Below are 22,862 nucleotides of genomic sequence, written 5' to 3' on the forward strand. Positions count from 1 at the left end.
CCGTTACACCATCTGTCTGATATATAAAAGCTGAATGCAAACATAGAAACATAGAAAAATAGGAGCAGGAGTAGGCCATTCGGCCCTTCGAGCCTGCTCCACCATTCAAGGTGATCGTGGCTGTCCCTCTATCTCAATAACATATTCCCGTTCTCTCCCCATACCCCTTGATGCCTTTTGTGTTTAGAAATCTATCTATCTCCTTCTTTAATATATTCAGTGAATTGGCCTCCACAGCCTTCTGTGGTAGAGAATTCCAACAGGTTCACCACCCTCTGAGTGAAGAAATTTCTCCTCATTGCAGTCCTAAATGTCCTACCCCGTATCCTGAGACAATGACCCGTCATTCTAAACCCCCAGCCAGGGGAAACATCCTCTCTTCATTCAGTCTGTCTAGCCCGGTCAGAATTTTATAAGTTTCAATGAGACCCCCCCTCATTCATCTAAACTCTAGTGAATACTGGCCTAGTCGACCCAATCTCTCCTCACACGACAGTCCTGCCATCCCAGGAATCACTCTGGTGAACCTTCGCTGCACTCCCTCCATGGCAAGTATATCCTTTATTAGGTAATATTGTTTGGTGATGCCTTGGATGTTGTCGCGAAGGACTTTACGGTGGCATTTGGCTCCGCCCTTTTCCCAGTCCGTTTCCTTATTTTGCACTTCCAGACCTGACAATTCTTATTCAGGCATATAAAATGAATGATAAAGTCTCGCCGTCCTGGTGAATTCATGAAGCCAGCCCGGATCTGATTGAGAAAGGCAGAGTGTGAGAGAGGCTGGGAGGAGACAGAATCAGAGTGACAGACAGAGCAGAGACAGCGTTCTCTGAGCTTCAGCTCCGCCTCCAGCTTTCACGCTTCAGCTCCTCCCCCTTTCCCCACACAGTGGTTCAGCCGACAGGAAGGGCCCCTGCGAGCCCCCCTCCCCCAGCTCTGCCAGCGGGGGCCGTTTCCTCTGTGCTCAGCTGATGATCTTTGAACACATCGGGGAGCGGAGATATCACAGGCCCGAGTAAGCAGCACATCCCACTGGGACTGTGTCCACAGATGGGCATTGAGTCGGGGTAAGTTCAGCAGCAGCCGGGGACTGATGAAACAGGCTTAGTGGAGCAGGAACTAGTTCCGGAACATGTAGTGAGTGGGGGAAGGGAGAGGGCAATCTCCGGCTGTGTTTGTACTGAGTTAGGTAACATTGAATAAAATCACCTCGCTCTTTCAAATCATTGCTGCTTTCTTCACCCAAAGCAGGAGTGAATGTTCCTGATTCAGTTCCAGTCTCACCGTGTTTGTTGTTCTCGGACAGTGAACAGTGGAAACACAGCCTGAATGTCAGGATGTGGGCAATTTCACAAAGAGCTTCCATTGCAGGCAGCAGGAGAGAAGTGTGAAAGGAGACATTTCAAAACATCGTTATTTTGTTCCGGTGCGTTGAATTCTCCAGAACCGTGTTGCTGGTGATCGAGAGTTACATTGTCGCTCCACCAGATACATCAGGACCCGGGCTCTGTGGCAGTCTGTTAAATACACAGGCCCTCAACTCACTTTCAATAGACTGAAAACAATTGTTTGTACAGACCAGGTGCCTGTGGTTATATTCCAAGAAGCGTTCCTGAAATTTATATTTCGTCCCTTGGGAATGGGAGATATAAACCTGGACTGTGCCAATCGGATGGTCCCATTCATGGTCCAGTGCTGGGTTTGGGTTGTGTCTGGATGCTGATAACTTAATATTGAACTGTCCTACACAACTGGTGTGGAGAATCTGAGTGCCGCTGTACTGCAGTGAGGTCAGACAATGACACTCTTTGTATCGCGGTTGCCCCTCTACAGATATTTTATTTATTATAAACATACATGTTAATTATAACTTTATTTTCATATTCTACCAGCACCTGTCCATATATTACAACAAATATTGTTCTCTTATTAATCTCGTATCAAAATACTTCAATGAGCCAGAATAAACGTAATCTTTCCTCCACCTGGAACACAAGGAACAGTGCAGACAGCTCCTTCTCACACACAGTAAGTACATTATCACTCACAGAGCGCAGAGACACAGAACTGGCCTCAATCCTATTATCACAGGCAGCAGAAGCAGTCAGTCCCACAGTAATCCTAATTCCTAGAGTTTCATTATAAATCCCACAGTCACTTGCAGCAGTGGAATAGATGTTGTTTCAATGTCCAAACATATCGCACTGACAGGCAGATCCATTTTCTCTCCCTGACACACACGAACAGAGAGACACTGATATGGAGCCAATGCCCGCTGCTGGCTGTATAGAATCATAGTGAGTTACAGCACGGAAGGAGGCCATTTCGGCCCATCGTGTCTGCACCAGCCAACAGAGTAAAACATACACTCACATAACAGTGACCGGCAGATATGACTAAAATCCACATTTCTGTACAAGAAACTGGCAGGTTCTTATTAAAATCCACAATCACAAACTGGAAACTGACAGTTAGAGAGTAACACTCACTCACAAATACCAGAAACTGGCAGATACTGAATAAAACACACATTCCCATATTGGAAACTGACAGTTAGAGAGTAACACTCACTCACAAATACCAGAAACTAGCAGATACTGAATAAAACACACATTCCCATATTGGAAACTGACAGTTAGAGAGTAACACTCACTCACAAATACCAGAAACTAGCAGATACTGAATTATACACACATTCCCGTACTAGAAAATGACAGATACAGTGTAAAACCCACACTCACATAACAAAGACAGGCAGGTGTAAACATTTACAAGCTCTTCCATAGGAGAAACTGATTGATACAGAATTAAACCCACATTCACGTACTTGAAACTGACAGGTACAGAAAAAAAAACCAAACTCACAAATCAGAAACTGACAGATACAGAGTCAAACCCGCACTCCCATCTCAGAGAGTGGCAACTGTCGAGTAAAATCAACTCTCACATAAAAGACACTGACAGATACAGTGTCAAACAAACACTCACATAGCAGAAACTGAGAGGTACTGATTAAAACCCACACTCACAGAACATAAATTGACAGATGCAGTGCAAAACCAAGGCTAACACACCAGAAACTGATAGGTAAAGTATAAAGTCCCCCTCAAATACGAGGAAATGAAAGTTGTACTACTCACATCCCAGAGCATGAACGATACAGAGGAAAACCACACTCACATACAAGAGAATGACAGGTACAGAGTGAAATCCATACTCACATACCAGAAACTCACAGGTATAGGGTAAAATCCACACTCACATACCAGAGACTGACAGGTACAGAGTGAAATCCATACTCACATACCAGAAACTCACAGGTATAGGGTAAAATCCACACTCACATACCAGAAACTCACAGGTATAGGGTAAAATCCACACTCACATACAAGAGAATGACAGGTACAGAGTGAAATCCATACTCACATACCAGAAACTCACAGGTACAGAGTGAAATCCATACTCACATACCAGAGACTGACAGGTACAGAGTGAAATCCACACTCACATACCAGAAACTCACAGGTATAGGGTAAAATCCATACTCACATACCAGAAACTGACAGGTACAGAGTGAAATCCATACTCACATACCAGAAACTCACAGGTACAGAGTGAAATCCATACTCACATACCAGAGACTGACAGGTACAGAGTGAAATCCACACTCACATACCAGAAACTCACAGGTATAGGGTAAAATCCACACTCACATACCAGAGACTGACAGGTACAGAGTGAAATCCACACTCTCATACCAGAAACTCACAGGTATAGGGTAAAATCCACACTCCCATACCAGAGACTGACAGGTACAGAGTGAAATCCATACTCACATACCAGAAACTCACAGGTATAGGGTAAAATCCACACTCCCATAACAGAAACTGACAGGTACAGAGTGAAATCCATACTCACATACCAGAAACTCACATGTATAGGGTAAAATCCACACTCCCATAACAGAAACTGACAGGTACAGAGTGAAATCCATACTCACATACCAGAAACTCACAGGTATAGGGTAAAATCCACACTCCCATACCAGAGACTGACAGGTACAGAGTGAAATCCATACTCACATACCAGAAACTCACAGGTATAGGGTAAAATCCACACTCACATAACAGAAACTGACAGGTACAGAGTGAAATCCATACTCACATACCAGAAACTCACAGGTATAGGGTAAAATCCACACTCCCATACCAGAAACTGACAGGTACAGAGTGAAATCCACACTCACATACCAGAAACTCACAGGTATAGGGTAAAATCCACACTCCCATAACAGAAACTGACAGGTACAGAGTGAAATCCATACTCACATACCAGAAACTCACAGATATAGGGTAAAATCCACACTCACATACCAGAAACTGACAGGTACAGAGTGAAATCCACACTCACATACCAGAAACTCACAGGTACAGAGTAAAATCCACACTCACATACCAGAAACTGACAGGTACAGAGTAAAATCCACACTCACATAACAGAAACTCACAGGTATAGGGTAAAATCCACACTCACATCACAGAAACTGACAGGTACAGAGTGAAATCCATACTCACATACCAGAAACTCACAGGTATAGGGTAAAATCCACACTCCCATACCAGAAACTGACAGGTACAGAGTGAAATCCATACTCACATACCAGAAACTCACAGGTATAGGGTAAAATCCACACTCACATACCAGAAACTGACAGGTACAGAGTGAAATCGATACTCACATACCAGAAACTCACAGGTATAGGGTAAAATCCACACTCACATAACAGAGACTGACAGGTACAGAGTGAAATCCACACTCACATACCAGAAACTCACAGGTATCGGGTAAAATCCACACTCACATAACAGAAACTGACAGGTACAGAGTGAAATCCATACGCACATACCAGAAACTCACAGGTATAGGGTAAAATCCACACTCACATACCAGAGACTGACAGGTACAGAGTGAAATCCATACTCACATACCAGAAACTCACAGGTATAGGGTAAAATCCACACTCACATACCAGAGACTGACAGGTACAGAGTGAAATCCATACTCACATACCAGAAACTCACAGGTATAGGGTAAAATCCACACTCACATACCAGAGACTGACAGGTACAGAGTGAAATCCACACTCACATACCAGAAACTCACAGGTATAGGGTAAAATCCACACTCACATAACAGAAACTGACAGGTACAGAGTGAAATCCACACTCACATACCAGAAACTCACAGGTATAGGGTAAAATCCACACTCACATACCAGAGACTGACAGGTACAGAGTGAAATCCATACTCACATACCAGAAACTCACAGGTATAGGGTAAAATCCACACTCACATAACAGAGACTGACAGGTACAGAGTGAAATCCATACTCACATACCAGAAACTCACAGGTATAGGGTAAAATCCACACTCACATAACAGAGACTGACAGGTACAGAGTGAAATCCATACTCACATACCAGAAACTCACAGGTATAGGGTAAAATCCACACTCACATACCAGAGACTGACAGGTACAGAGTGAAATCCATACTCACATACCAGAAACTCACAGGTATAGGGTAAAATCCATACTCACATACCAGAGACTGACAGGTACAGAGTGAAATCCATACTCACATACCAGAAACTCACAGGTATAGGGTAAAATCCACACTCACATAACAGAAACTGACAGGTACAGAGTGAAATCCATACTCACATACCAGAAACTCACAGGTATAGGGTAAAATCCACACTCACATACCAGAAACTGACAGGTACAGAGTGAAATCCATACTCACATACCAGAAACTCACAGGTATAGGGTAAAATCCACACTCACATACCAGAAACTGACAGGTACAGAGTGAAATCCATACTCACATACCAGAAACTCACAGGTATAGGGTAAAATCCACACTCACATAACAGAGACTGACAGGTATAGAGTGAAATCCATACTCACATACCAGAAACTCACAGGTATAGGGTAAAATCCACACTCACATACCAGAAACTGACAGGTACAGAGTGAAATCCATACTCACATACCAGAAACTCACAGGTATAGGGTAAAATCCACACTCACATACCAGAGACTGACAGGTACAGAGTGAAATCCACACTCACATACCAGAAACTCACAGGTATAGGGTAAAATCCACACTCACATACCAGAGACTGACAGGTACAGAGTGAAATCCATACTCACATACCAGAAACTCACAGGTATAGGGTAAAATCCACACTCACATACCAGAGACTGACAGGTACAGAGTGAAATCCATACTCACATACCAGAAACTCACAGGTATAGGGTAAAATCCACACTCCCATAACAGAAACTCACAGGTATAGGGTAAAATCCACACTCACATAACAGAAACTCACAGGTATAGGGTAAAATCCACACTCACATAACAGAAACTCACAGGTATAGGGTAAAATCCACACTCACATAACAGAAACTCACAGGTATAGGGTAAAATCCATACTCACATAACAGAGACTGACAGGTACAGAGTGAAATCCACACTCACATACCAGAAACTCACAGGTATAGGGTAAAATCCACACTCCCATACCAGAAACTCACAGGTATAGGGTAAAATCCACACTCACATAACAGAAACTGACAGGTACAGAGTGAAATCCACACTCACATACCAGAAACTCACAGGTACAGAGTGAAATCCATACTCACATACCAGAAACTCACAGGTATAGGGTAAAATCCACACTCACATACTAGAAACTGACAGGTACAGAGTGAAATCCATACTCACATACCAGAAACTCACAGGTATAGGGTAAAATCCACACTCACATACCAGAGACTGACAGGTACAGAGTGAAATCCACACTCACATACCAGAAACTCACAGGTATAGGGTAAAATCCACACTCACATAACAGAGACTGACAGGTACAGAGTGAAATCCATACTCACATACCAGAAACTCACAGGTATAGGGTAAAATCCACACTCACATACCAGAAACTGACAGGTACAGAGTGAAATCCACACTCACATACCAGAAACTCACAGGTATAGGGTAAAATCCACACTCACATACCAGAGACTGACAGGTACAGAGTGAAATCCACACTCACATACCAGAAACTCACAGGTATAGGGTAAAATCCACACTCACATACCAGAGACTGACAGGTACAGAGTGAAATCCATACTCACATAACAGAAACTCACAGGTATAGGGTAAAATCCACACTCACATACCAGAAACTGACAGGTACAGAGTGAAATCCATACTCACATACCAGAAACTCACAGGTATAGGGTAAAATCCACACTCACATACCAGAGACTGACAGGTACAGAGTGAAATCCATACTCACATACCAGAAACTCACAGGTATAGGGTAAAATCCACACTCACATAACAGAAACTGACAGGTACAGAGTGAAATCCATACTCACATACCAGAAACTCACAGGTATAGGGTAAAATCCACACTCACATACCAGAGACTGACAGGTACAGGGTGAAATCCATACTCACATACCAGAAACTCACAGGTATAGGGTAAAATCCACACTCACATAACAGAAACTGACAGGTACAGAGTGAAATCCATACTCACATACCAGAAACTCACAGGTATAGGGTAAAATCCACACTCACATACCAGAGACTGACAGGTACAGAGTGAAATCCATACTCACATACCAGAAACTCACAGGTATAGGGTAAAATCCACACTCACATACCAGAAACTGACAGGTACAGAGTGAAATCCATACTCACATACCAGAAACTCACAGGTATAGGGTAAAATCCACACTCACATACCAGAAACTCACAGGTACAGAGTGAAATCCACACTCCCATACCAGAGACTGACAGGTACAGAGTGAAATCCATACTCACATACCAGAAACTCACAGGTATAGGGTAAAATCCACACTCACATACCAGAGACTGACAGGTACAGAGTGAAATCCATACTCACATACCAGAAACTCACAGGTATAGGGTAAAATCCACACTCACATACCAGAGACTGACAGGTACAGAGTGAAATCCATACTCACATACCAGAAACTCACAGGTATAGGGTAAAATCCACACTCACACACCAGAGACTGACAGGTACAGAGTGAAATCCACACTCACATACCAGAAACTCACAGGTATAGGGTAAAATCCACACTCACATACCAGAAACTGACAGGTACAGAGTGAAATCCATACTCACATACCAGAAACTCACAGGTATAGGGTAAAATCCACACTCACATAACAGAAACTGACAGGTACAGAGTGAAATCCATACTCACATACCAGAAACTCACAGGTATAGGGTAAAATCCATACTCACATACCAGAAACTGAAAGAATTTAATACAGAGAAGTGGGAGGTGAGGCATTTTGGGAGCAGGAATAGAGAGAGGCAATATACACTTAATGAGACAGTTTTAAAGAGTGTGCAGGGTCAGAGGGACCTGGGAGTTAATGTGCATTGGTCCCTCTGAAGGTGGGGGGACATTTTGAGAGAGTGGTTAGCAATGCATATGGGATCTTGGGCTTCATATATAGAGGTATTGAGTACAATAGTAGAGAAGTTATGCTGAACCTTTATAAAACACTGGTTAGTCCACAACTGGAGGACTGCATCCAGTTCTGGTCACCGCACTTTAGGAAGATTGTGAAGGGCCTTGAGAGGGTGCAGAGGAGATTTACCAGAATGGTTCTGGGGATCACGGATCTTAGCTACAAGGACAGGTTGGAGAAGCTGGATTTGTTTTCATTAGAGCAAAGGTGGATGTGGTGTGATTTGATAGAGGTGTACAAGATTATGATGAGTTATGACAGGCTAGACGGGGAAAGGCTGTTCCCACTAGTTGATGATACAAGGACTAGGGGAGACAGATTTAAGATTTAAGGTTTTGGAGAAGAGATACAGGGGGGATGTGACCAAAAGCTTTTTTACACAGTGATTGGTGATGACCTGGAACTCGCAGCCGACAGAAGTGGTGAAAGCGGAGACACGGAATGTTTTCAAGGGGAGACTGGATAGGCGTTTCTTAATTGGACAATTTACAAATCCTGCGGGAATAATCCACTTGGGGATCTTACAAGCAGCAGGGCGTTTCTCACACAGCGAAATATATTAATTCTACACGAAAGAGACGCAAACACTGCGCTTGCACTCTAAACAGAAGTCTGCTCCTCCCCCTCTCCCCGCACAGTGTTTAAAGAGACAGGAAGCACCATGCGGGCTCCCCTCCCCCAGCTCTGCCAGCGGGGGCCGTTTCCTCTGTGCTCGGCTGATGATCGTTGAACACATCAGGGAATAAGGGAGCAAACAACAGCACATCACATTGGGTCTGTGTCCGCAGAATGGTTTTGGTTCAGGATAAATTCAGCAGCAGTCGGGAGACTGATTGAAAGAGGCAGAGTGGAACAGGAAGTAGTTCCGGAACATGGAGTGAGTGGGGGAAGGGAGAGGCCATTCTCGAGTTCTGAGGCATTCTGTTAACTACTCAGGCCCTCAACTCGTTTTCAATAGATTAAAATCAATTTCTGTACAGCCCAGGTACCTGTGGTTATATTCCAGTAAGCCATCCTTGAAATGTACAGGTAGTTCCATGGGAATGGGAGATAAAAACCTGGACTGTGCCAATAGGGTGGTCCCATTCATGGTCCGGTGCTGGCTTTGGGTTGTGTCTGGATGCTGATAACTTACTATAGAACCGTCCTACACACCTGGTGTACAGAATCTGAGTGCCGCTGTACTGCAGTGAGGTCAGACAATGACACTGTTAGTATCACGGTTTCTTCTCTCCAGGTACTTTACTTTATTATAAATAGACACATTAATTATAACATCACTTTTATATTCTACCCGCAGCTGTCCAAAACTTATAACTAATATTGTTCTCATATTATTATTCTCGTAGCAAGATACTTCAGTGAGGCAGAATAAATGAGATAATTGCTCCAACCTGAACAAAAGGAGCATTGCAGGCAGCTCCTTCTCACACACAGTAAGTACATTATCACTCACAGAACGACAGATTGAGAATGAAACATAATCACTTCCAGTAACAGATTGATGACTGACAGATGCAGAGGAAAACCCACACTCCCACAACAGAGGTAGAAGGTCACAGAGTAAAATCCACACTCCCAGACTACACAGAGACAGATAAACAGAAACTTACACTCACATACCAGATACAGACAGGTTGAGAGTGAAATCCAGTCATTCACCAGAAACTGAAAGGTACAGATAAAACCCACACTTGCATCCCGGTTAATGACAGATCCAGAGTGAAATCCACACTCACACACTTGAATAAAACACAAATTCTGACAGAATCTGACAGTTACAGAGGAAAATCCACATACACATTCCAGAGACTATATTAACAGAAATAAATCTTCTCTCACATCCCAGAGATTGAAAGCTGCAGAGTCAAACACAACCTCACACAGCAGTGACTGACAGACACAGAGTAAAATCCACATTCATGTAATAGAGATTGACAGATACATAAAAAACCCACACACACATACCAGAAACTGACAGATAGAGAATAAAACCACACTCACATCCCAGAGTCTGACAGATAGAGAATAAAATTCACATGCACATCCTAGAGATGAGCAGAAATGGGTAAAACTCACACTCATATCCCAGAGAGTGACGGATAATGACTAAAATCTACACTCCCTTACCAGGAACTGGCTGGTGCTGTACTGAATAAAACCTTTACTCATATAACACAAACTGAGAGCTACAGCACAAAACCCGCACAAACATACAATAATCAGACAGGTACAGAACAAAATCCACACAGATACCAGAAACTGACAGGTACAGGACAGAACCCCATTCACATAGCAGAAATTGACAGGTACAGGACAAAACCCCACTCAGATACCAGAAACTGACAGGTACAGCATAAAATCACACTCACATACCAGAAACTGACAGGTACAGCGTAAAATCACACTCACATACCAGAAACTGACAGGTACAGGACAAAACCCAACTCACATACCAGAAGCTGACAGGCACAGGATAAAACACACTCACTTACCAGAAATTGAGAGGTACAGGATATAACCACACTCACAAACCAGAAACTGACAGGTACTTGATATAACCACACTCACAAACCAGAAACTGACAGGTACATAAGAACATAGGAAGTAAGAGCAGGAGTAGGCCATACGGCCACTCGGGCCTGCTCCGCCATTCAATAGGATCATGGCTGATCCGAATCTAGACTCACGTCCACTTCCCTGCCCTCTCTCCGTAACCCCTAATTCCCTTATGTGCTAGGAAACTGTCTATCTCCGTTTTAAATTTATTCAATGTTGCAGCTTCCACAGCTCTCTGGGGTAGCAAATTCGATAGATTTACTACCCTTGGAGTGAAGAAGTTTCTCCTCATCTCAGTTTTGAAAGCGCAGCCACTGATACTTAGATTATGCCCCCTAGTTCTAGTCTCACCCGTCAGTGGAAACATCCTCCCCGCATCCATCCGATCAAGGCCCCTCACAATCTTATGTGTTTCGATAAGATCGCCTCTCATTCACAGAATCACAGAAACCCCACAGTGCAGATAGAGGCCATTTCGGCCCATCGAGCCTGCACCGACACATATCCCACCCGATCCCCGTAACCCCTACTCCAACACATATCCCACCCTATCCCTGTAACCCCACGCATTTAATCCCCCTAACACTAAGGGTCAATTTATCATAGCCAATCAACCCAACCTACTCAACCTTTCCTCATACGTCAACCCCCTCATCTCCGGAATCAACCAAGTGAACCTTCTTTGAACCGCCTCGAGAGCAAGTATATCTTTTCTTAAATATGGAAACCAAAACTGCACGCAGTATTCCAGGTGTGGCCTCACCAATACCCTGTATAACTGCAGCAAGACTTCCCTGTTTTATACTCCATCCCCCTTGCAATAAAAGCCAAGATTCCATTGGCCTTCCTGATCACCTGCTGCACCTGCATACTAATTATTGTGTTTCATGCACCAGGACCCCCAGATCACTTTGTACTGGAGCACTTTGCAGTTTCTCTCCATTTAGATAATAACATGCTCTTTGATTTTTCTGCCAAAGTGCATAACCTCACACTTTCCAACAGGTACAGGACAATACCACACTCACGTACCAGAAACTGACAGGTACAGGAAATAACAACACTCACATACCAGAAACTGACAAGTACAGGACAAAATACCACTCACATACCAGAAACTGACAGGTACAGGGCAAAATACCACTCACATACCAGAAACTGACAGGTACTGGACAAAACCCCACTCACATACTAGAAACTGACATGTACGGGACAAAACCCCATTCACATACCAGAAACTGACAGGTACTGGACAAAACCCCACTCACATACTAGAAACTGACATGTACGGGACAAAACCCCATTCACAGACCAGAAACTGACAAGAACAGGGCAAAATCCCACTAAAATACCAGAATCTGACAAGTACAGGGCAAAATCCCACTAACATACCAGAAACTGACATGTACGGGACAAAACCCCATTCACATACCAGAAACTGACATGTACTGGACAAAACCCCACTCACATACTAGAAACTGACATGTACGGGACAAAACCCCATTCACATACCAGAAACTGACAGGTACTGGACAAAACCCCACTCACATACTAGAAACTGACATGTACGGGACAAAACCCCATTCACATACCAGAAACTGACAAGAACAGGGCAAAATCCCACTAAAATACCAGAATCTGACAAGTACAGGGCAAAATCCCACTCACATACCAGAAAATGACAGGTATAGGACAACACCACACTCACATACCAGAAACTGACAGGTACAGGACAAAATCCCACTCACATACCAGAAACTGACAATACAGATTCAAATAGACACTGACATACAAGAAACTGACAGGTACTGATTAAAACCCACTCTCACATAACATAAATTGTCAAGTACAGTGCAAAACCTGGGGTAACTCACCAGAAACTGAAAGGTACAGAAAAAAATCCCCCTCAAATACGAGGAAATGAAAGTTGCAGTGTACACACTCACATCCCAGAGCATGAACGATACAGAGGAAAACCACACTTACATACCAGAGACTGACAGGTACAGAGTGAAATCCATACTCACATACCAGAAACTCACAGGTATAGGGTAAAATCCACAATCACGTACCAGAGATTAAGAAATAGACAGTAAAAACCAGACTCGCATACCACAGATTGAGAGATACAGAGTAAAACTCATACTTACCTAAAAGAAACTGAGAGATACAGAATGAAACATACACTCACATATCATAAACTTACAGATACAGGGAAATAGCCAATCTCCCATACCAGAAACCGGCATGGACTGATTAAAACCCACATTTCATAACCAAAACTGACAGAAAGAGAATAAAATCCCACTCACATAGCAGAGTCTGAATGATACAAATGAAAACACCACTCACTTAGCAGATACTGAAAGATACAGAATAAAGCCACACATACAACAAAGACTGACAGATACAAAATAAGATCCACACTCACATGCCAGAATCTGAAAGAATTTAATACAGAGACGTGTGAGGTGATGCATTTTGGCAGCAGGAACAGGGAGAGGCAATATACACTTCACGGCACAGTTTTAAAGAGTGTGCAGGGACAGAGGGACCTGGGAGTTAACGTGCATAGATCCCTCTGAAGGGGGGGGTGGGGGGGGGGACATTTTGAGAGAGTGGTTAGCAAAGCATATGGGATCTGCTGCTTCATAAATAGAGGTATTCGTACAAAAGTACAGAAGTTATGCTAAACCTCTATAAAGCGCTAGTTAGGCCACAACTGGAGTATTGCGTCCAGTTCTGGTCACCACACTTTATAAAGGATGTGATTCACTTGCGAGGCTGCAGAGGAGATTTACCAGAATGGTCCCCGGGATGGGGGATCTTAGCTACAAGGACAGGTTGGAGAAGCTGGATTTGTTTTCTTTAGAGCAAAGGAGGTTGAGGGATGAATTGATAGAAGTGTGCAAGATTATGATGGATTTGGACAGGCTAGACGGGATAAGGCTGGTCCCACTAGTTCATGGTACAAGGACTAGGGGACATATATTTAAGGTTTTGGGCAAGAGATACAGAGGGGATGTGACCAAAAACTTTTTTACGCAGCGATTGGTGAGGACCTGTTACTCGCTGCTGACGGAAGTAGTGAAAGCGGAGGCACTCAGTCTATTCAAGGGGAGACTGGATAGGCGCTTGAGGGAAATAAACTTGCAGGGCTACGGGGATAGAGCGGGGGAATGGGACTGACTGATTGCTCTTCAGATAGCCGGCACGGACTCGATGGGCCGAATGACCTCCTTCTGTGCCGTTTTGACTCCATTAATTTATGACAGCTAAAAACCGCATTCACACACCAGAGACTTCTAATACAAAATAAACCCACACTAACATACTAGAGACTGAGAGCTACAGCATTTTACCCATTGTTCCATGCCAGAAATAGACAGGTACAGAATAAAACCCACATTCACATACCAGAAACTGAGATACAGAAAAAACCCGCGCTCACATTAATGTTCTGTGATTACGATGGCCCGAATGATTTCTTCGACTAAATTAATGCTGTTTCAGAGCGTTGTGAAATGTATTTGCAATGGCCTCCGGCATTGTCCCCTCCGACACCCCGTGCTTGGCCAGCTCCCCGGGCAGCACCAGACTCACGGCGGTCTGGATGTGTGGACACAATCCGCACACTCCAAACTATTAGTGGTTGGTGCCATCTCCTGGCTGCCAGCCTGTACTGCAACACGATAACCATTCATCAGCAACTATTTTAAATTGGAGAGAAATAACCTGAACATCTTGTTTACGTTCAGATTAAGATGATTGCAAGTGTTATTCGTCCTGACTAAAGCTCCAAAGACCTTTGGCGAGTGATCTGTAAATACAGAGGCTTTCATTTTAAAATTAGAGCGATGGTGGTACAGTGATGAGCCCAGCTGCCCTTCCTAGCGAGCTGACTCGGGTTCGAATTCTCGGTATCATGGGGTGAGGGCTCAGTCCAAGTGGAATGAACCTCACTCTCACACACAGGACCAGAGACTGACAGATACAGAATTAATTTAACTCTCATACACTGGATCAGAGACTAATATATACCGAATGAATCCCACACTTTCATACAACACCAGAGACAGAGAGATACTGAATTAATCTAACTCTCACATATAGAATCATAGACTGACAAAGAGAGAATGAATCTAACACTCATATACAGAACCAGAAAATGATCGAGACAAAGTGAATTCCAATCTGATACAGAGTATTAAAGACATCTGATACAGAATGAATCTCACCCTCAAACATAATACCAGAAACTGACAGACACAGAATGTACCTCACTGTCACATAGAGCATCAGACACTGACTAATACAGAATCAATCCGCACTGAAACAGATTGTCAGAGACTGACAGGTGCAGGATAAATCTCACACTCACATACTGTATCAGAGACAGACACACAGAATAAATCTCACACTCACATACTGTATCAGAGACAGACACACAGAATAAATCTCACACTCACATACTGTATCAGAGACAGACACACAGGATAAATCTCACACTCACATACTGTATCAGAGACAGACACACAGAATAAATCTCACACTCACATACTGTATCAGAGACAGACACACAGAATAAATCTCACACTCACATACTGTATCAGAGACAGACACACAGAATAAATCTCACACTCACATACTGTATCAGAGACAGACACACAGAATAAATCTCACACTCACATACTGTATCAGAGACAGACACACAGAATAAATCTCACACTCACATACTGTATCAGAGACAGACACACAGAATAAATCTCACACTCACATACTGTATCAGAGACAGACACACAGAATAAATCTCACACTCACATACTGTATCAGAGACAGACACACAGAATAAATCTCACACTCACATACTGTATCAGAGACAGACACACAGAATAAATCTCACACTCACATACTGTATCAGAGACAGACACACAGAATAAATCTCACACTCACATACTGTATCAGAGACAGACACACAGAATAAATCTCACACTCACATACTGTATCAGAGACAGACACACAGGATAAATCTCACACTCACATACTGTATCAGAGACACTATTCACACCTTTGATTGCTGTGATTATCTTTCTGCCAAGGTGTAATAAAGGGCAGTTAGAAAGATTACCTGTAATCATCTGGCAGTATTCTCTGACTATATATGCTGTGTCTATATGCATTTCTCCTCTTCACCTGACGAAGGAGCAGCGCTCCGAAAGCTTGTGATTTCAAATAAAGCTGTTGGACTATAACCTGGTGTTGTGTTACTTCTTACATTTGTATCAGAGACAGACACACAGAATAAATCTCACACTTACATACAGTACCAGACAGTGACAGACAGAATTAAACTGATGTTCACATACAGCATCAGAGATGACAGATACTCAGCATGAATCTCACACTCTCATACATAGAAACTTAGATTTTGGAGCAGGAGTAGGCCATTTGGCCCCTCGAGCCTGCTCTGCCATTTAATGAGATCATGGCTAATCATTCAAATTCAGTACCCTGTCTCTGCTTTCTCCCCATGTCCCTTGATCCCTTTAGCCTCAAGAAATATATCCAACTCCTCATTGAATATATTTAATGAATTGGCCTCAACTGCCCTGTGTGGCAGAGAATTCCACAGGTTCACCAGCTCAATCCCTCCTCAGCTCAGTCCTAAATGGCTTACCCCTTATCCTTAGACTGTGACCCCTGATTCTGAACTCCCCTGTCATCGGGAACATCCTTCCTGCATCTAGTCTGTCTAGTCCTGTTAGAATTTTATAAGTTTCAATGAGATCCCCTCTCATTCTTCTAAACTCTAGCGAATATAAGCCTAATCGACCCAATCTCTCCTCATACATTACCAGATAATGACAGAGACAGAATTAATCTAAATCTAGCATACAGTACAGAATAAATCCCAAACTCACATGCCATACCAGGAAATGACAGATATAGAATAAATCTCAAACTCACATGCAGTATCACAGATTGGCAGAGAAAGAGAATGAATCTCACACTGACACAGATTATCAGACGGTGACAGACCCAGAATTAATACACACTCCTACACAGTACCAGCAAATGATAGAGACAAAGTGAACCCCACATTAAAGACTGATTGGTGCAAAATGAATCTCACTCTCACATACAGTACCAGAGATTGACAGATATATAATACTCTAGCACACACATACAGAACAGAGACTGACAGACAGTGCATCAGAGGGCCTGACAGGTACAGAATGAGGCCACAATTACATGCAGTACAATTGATTTACATGTAGATTTAGTCCCACACTCACATACAGTACCAGGTACTAGCAGAAATGGAATGAATCTCAAACTAACATCAAGTGGCAGAGGCTGATAGATGCAGTACGATTCCCACTTTCATAATCCGAGTGAGTAGCAGATTCATGCAGAATTCTTCGCTGAAAGACAGTACAAGAGACAGACTGATTCCGAACTAATTGGACACTAACATCCAGTACCAGAGACTGACAGATCCAGAATGAGTCCCACACTCACAATCAGTACCAGAGACTGACAGATCCAGAATGACTCACACACTCACAATCAGTACCAGAGACTGACAGATACAGAATGACTCACACACTCACAATCAGTACCAGAGACTGACAGATCCAGAATGACTCACACACTCACAATCAGTACCAGAGACTGACAGATCCAGAATGACTCACACACTCACAATCAGTACCAGAGACTGACAGATCCAGAATGACTCACACACTCACAATCAGCACCAGAGACTGACAGATCCAGAATGACTCACACACTCACAATCAGTACCAGAGACTGACAGATCCAGAGTGACTCACACACTCACAATCAGTACCAGAGACTGACAGATCCAGAATGACTCACACACTCACAATCAGTACCAGAGACTGACAGATCCAGAATGACTCTCACACTCACAATCAGTACCAGAGACTGACAGATCCAGAATGACTCACACACTCACAATCAGTACCAGAGACTGACAGATGCAGAATGAGTCCCACACTCACAATCAGTACCAGAGACTGCCAGATCCAGAATGACTCACACACTCACAATCAGTAACATGAGACTGACAGATACAGAGTGACTCACACACTCACAATCAGTACCAGAGACTGACAGATACAGAATGAGTCCCACACTCACAAGCAGTACCAGAGACTGACAGATCCAGAATGACTCACACACTCACAATCAGTACCCGAGACTGACAGATACAGAATGACTCACACACTCACAATCAGTACCAGAGACTGACAGATACAGAATGACTCACACACTCACAATCAGTACCCAAGACTGACAGATACAGAATGACTCACACACTCACAATCAGTACCCGAGACTGACAGATACAGAATGACTCACACACTCACAATCAGTACCAGAGACTGACAGATACAGAATGACTCACACACTCACAATCAGTACCAGAGACTGACAGATCCAGAATGACTCACACACTCACAATCAGTACCAGAGACTGACAGATACAGAATGACTCACACACTCACAATCAGTACCAGAGACTGACAGATACAGAATGACTCACACACTCACAATCAGTACCAGAGACTGACAGATACAGAATGAGTCCCACACTCACAAGCAGTACCAGAGACTGACAGATACAGATTGACTCATACACTCACAATCAGTACCAGAGACTGACAGATACAGAATGACTCACACACTCACAATCAGCACCAGAGACTGACAGATACAGATTGACTCACACACTCACAATCAGTACCAGAGAGTGACAGATACAGAATGACTCACACACTCACAATCAGTACCAGAGACTGACAGATACAGAATGACTCACACACTCACAATCAGTACCAGAGACTGACAGATACAGAATGACTCACACACTCACAATCAGTACCAGAGACTGACAGATACAGAATGACTCACACACTCACAATCAGTACCAGAGACTGACAGATGCAGAATGAGTCCCACACTCACAATCAGTACCAGAGACTGCCAGATCCAGAATGACTCACACACTCACAATCAGTAACATGAGACTGACAGATACAGAGTGACTCACACACTCACAATCAGTACCAGAGACTGACAGATACAGAATGAGTCCCACACTCACAAGCAGTACCAGAGACTGACAGATCCAGAATGACTCACACACTCACAATCAGTACCCGAGACTGACAGATACAGAATGACTCACACACTCACAATCAGTACCAGAGATTGACAGATACAGAATGACTCACACACTCACAATCAGTAGCCGAGACTGACAGATACAGAATGACTCACACACTCACAATCAGTACCCGAGACTGACAGATACAGAATGACTCACACACTCACAATCAGTACCAGAGACTGACAGATACAGAATGACTCACACACTCACAATCAGTACCAGAGACTGACAGATCCAGAATGACTCACACACTCACAATCAGTACCAGAGACTGACAGATACAGAATGACTCACACACTCACAATCAGTACCAGAGACTGACAGATACAGAATGACTCACACACTCACAATCAGTACCAGAGACTGACAGATACAGAATGAGTCCCACACTCACAAGCAGTACCAGAGACTGACAGATCCAGAATGACTCACACACTCACAATCAGTACCAGAGACTGACAGATACAGAATGACTCACACACTCACAATCAGTACCAGAGACTGACAGATACAGAATGAGTCCCACACTCACAAGCAGTACCAGAGACTGACAGATACAGATTGACTCACACACTCACAATCAGTACCAGAGACTGACAGATACAGATTGACTCATACACTCACAATCAGTACCAGAGACTGACAGATACAGAATGACTCACACACTCACAATCAGTACCAGAGACTGACAGATACAGATTGACTCACACACTCACAATCAGTACCAGAGAGTGACAGATACAGAATGACTCACACACTCACAATCAGTACCAGAGACTGACAGATACAGAATGACTCACACACTCACAATCAGTACCAGAGACTGACAGATACAGAATGACTCACACACTCACAATCAGTACCAGAGACTGACAGATACAGATTGACTCCCACACTCACAATCAGTACCAGTGACGGACAGATACAGAATGAGTCCCACACTCACACACAGTACCAGAGACTGAGAGATACAGAAGGAGTCCCACACTGACAATCAGTACCAGTGACAGACAGATGTAGAATGAATCTCAGACTTGCACACCATCCTAGTGACAGGCAGATGTAGAATGAATCTCAGACTCACACTCTACCAGAAAATGACAGATTCAGAATCAATAACAACACTGACACACGGTACAAGATAGAATCCCACCCTGACACTTAGTCATAGTCATAGAGTCATAGAGTTATACAGCACAGAAAGAGGCCCTTCGGCCCATCATGTCCACGCCAGCCATCAAGCACTGTCTATTCTATCGCCGCTCCTTCATCGTCACTGGCTCAAAATCCTGGAACTCCCTCCCTAACAGCACTGTGGGAGTACCTTCATCACACGGACTGCAGCGGTTCAATAACCTGTCTCACCAAAAACTTCTCAAAGGGCAATTAGGGATGGGCAATAAATGCTGTCCTTGCCAGCGATGCCCACATCCCATGAACGAATAAAAAAAAAGTGACGGACAGGAAACTAAAGGATTCCACACTCACATACCGTAACAGAGACTGAGATTTAGAATGATTCCTACACTTACATAAATCAATTCAATTTCAGTTTCAATTTTATTTGTCACATAACCAAATACAACAAGTGAAATCCAGTCAGTGAAATGTTTTTTTCTTAATGAGCCGAGCGCACCAATCAGCAAAGGACACTTAGCTGCCTGGGACACACGGAGCCCGCAAGGACGGCAGAGACTGAGTGATACAGAACTATCCCCACACACACAGTATTAGAGATTGGCAGATGCAGAACTAAAGTGGCGGAGACCACACCGCAATGCGTGAATATAGTGCACAAATTGGAGGAAGTCTATCTAACTGGCTGTCCCGTCCGGAAGGAGTGTTTGCGGCCCTGGAAGATGGTCTGGGAAATGGTGAATGGGCAGATGTCACACACGCACTTGCAGGGGGCGTACTGGTGGCAAACACTCAGTCTGATTGGATACCTAAAGAAGCCAATCAGAGATATGCAGAAGAATGGAAATTGACATCATTCCTAACCAGCCAATCACAATCATTGCCTTCACCCATCCCTCATTAGCATAGGACTGTGGGGTTGCCTATATATTCCGAGCGCGGAGCAAGTTTGAGTCATTTTGTTCCTGAAATCGAGCTTAAGAATGGTGGACGAAAAGAAGACAGCTGCTAAGAAGGGCGCTAAGAAAACCGTCACTAAACCGGCAGCGAAGGGCGGCAAGAAGCGCAGAAAGTCGAGGAAGGAGAGTTACTCCATCTACATCTACAAAGTGATGAAGCAGGTTCACCCTGACACCGGCATCTCCTCCAAGGCCATGAGCATCATGAACTCGTTTGTGAACGATGTTTTCGAGCGCATCGCGGGTGAGGCTTCCCGCCTGACCCATTACAACAAGCGGCACACCATCAGCTCCCGGGAGATCCAGACCGCCGTGCGCCTGCTGCTGCCCGGGGAGCTGGCCAAGCACGCCGTGTCGGAAGGGACAAAGGCGGTGACCAAATACACCAGCTCCAAGTAAAACTCCACGCTGTCCTGAAAGAAGAAACTCCAAACACAACGGCTCTTTTAAGAGCCACCCACTATCTCTCTGAAAGAGCTACACAACGCATCGCCTTGTAGATTCAATTTACTGTAATTATTAAGAACGTTTGAAGTTCCAGCTGCAGATGTAGTTTTAATTCTCAGATAAGCAGTTTCATTGACCGGATCGCCCTTAGCGTCGATGTTGTATTTCCCGCCCACTAAAACACAAACACGGTCCTTGGTCGCACTTTGCCTTTGCTCTCAGACCCGTTTATTTGCAGCGCCAGCCGACTAATTAAAAGTTTGTTTTAGGTGCGAGATTCCGATTTCAGTCACCTCGTTCTCTGTCAAGACCTTTGCATTTTTCTAAAGCCAGTTGGGAGTCCATCCGTTTATTAACCGGAGATTTGCTGCATTGTAACAACCCGGAATGGGAGTTCTTAGAGATTAGAACGGGGTCAGTTTGAACACTCTGCCCCTCTTCTCACAGCAGGAATCCCATTTCTGGTTTCACTCCCGCAGCAGCGCCTGTGCAAAGGATCGATCGATAATCTGTGAATCCTCACTTTTACACAGATTGAGCTGGAATGTGCCCCGTTACAGAATCAATGGGAATTTAATCAGTCACCTCAATCTCTGTAAAAACATTTTCATTTTTTTTCAATGCCAGTTGTGGTCAATCATTTTATTAACCCGAGACTTCCTGCAGTGTAACAACCCAGAATGGGGTTTCTTAGAGACCAGAACGCGGTCAGTTTGAACACTCTGTCCCTCTTCTCACAGCAGGGCTCCCAGATCTGGTTTCACTCCCGCAGCAGCGCCTGTGCAAAGGACCGATCGATAATCTGTGAATCCTCACTTTTACACAGATTGAGCTGGAATGTGTCCCGTTACAGAATCAATGGGGAATTAATCCCGCCCGTGAAAGTGCGATATTCAACCCGAAATTAATCCTGATTGTAACAGCCTGGAATTTGCAAGGGAGAGATGAAATAAGATAAAAATGAATTTTTAAAAACATGGT

General features: G+C 43.8%; 1 protein-coding gene across 1 annotated transcript; it reads left to right on the forward strand.

Annotated features, from left to right (window-relative positions):
• The first annotated feature begins 21,446 nt into the window (after positions 1 to 21,446).
• Positions 21,447 to 21,851, forward strand: LOC147088009 (histone H2B-like). Its single transcript, XM_085977876.1, has one exon. It carries the CDS (start codon positions 21,459 to 21,461, stop codon positions 21,831 to 21,833), a length of 375 nt encoding a protein of 124 aa, XP_085834002.1. The 5' UTR covers positions 21,447 to 21,458; the 3' UTR covers positions 21,834 to 21,851.
• Positions 21,852 to 22,862: the final 1,011 nt, after the last annotated feature.

The sequence above is a fragment of the Somniosus microcephalus genome, unplaced genomic scaffold (genome assembly GCF_052327205.1).
Source record: "Somniosus microcephalus isolate GS21.2 unplaced genomic scaffold, FLI_Smic_1.0 unresolved_chr5, whole genome shotgun sequence".
Classification (NCBI taxonomy): Eukaryota; Metazoa; Chordata; class Chondrichthyes; order Squaliformes; family Somniosidae; genus Somniosus; species Somniosus microcephalus.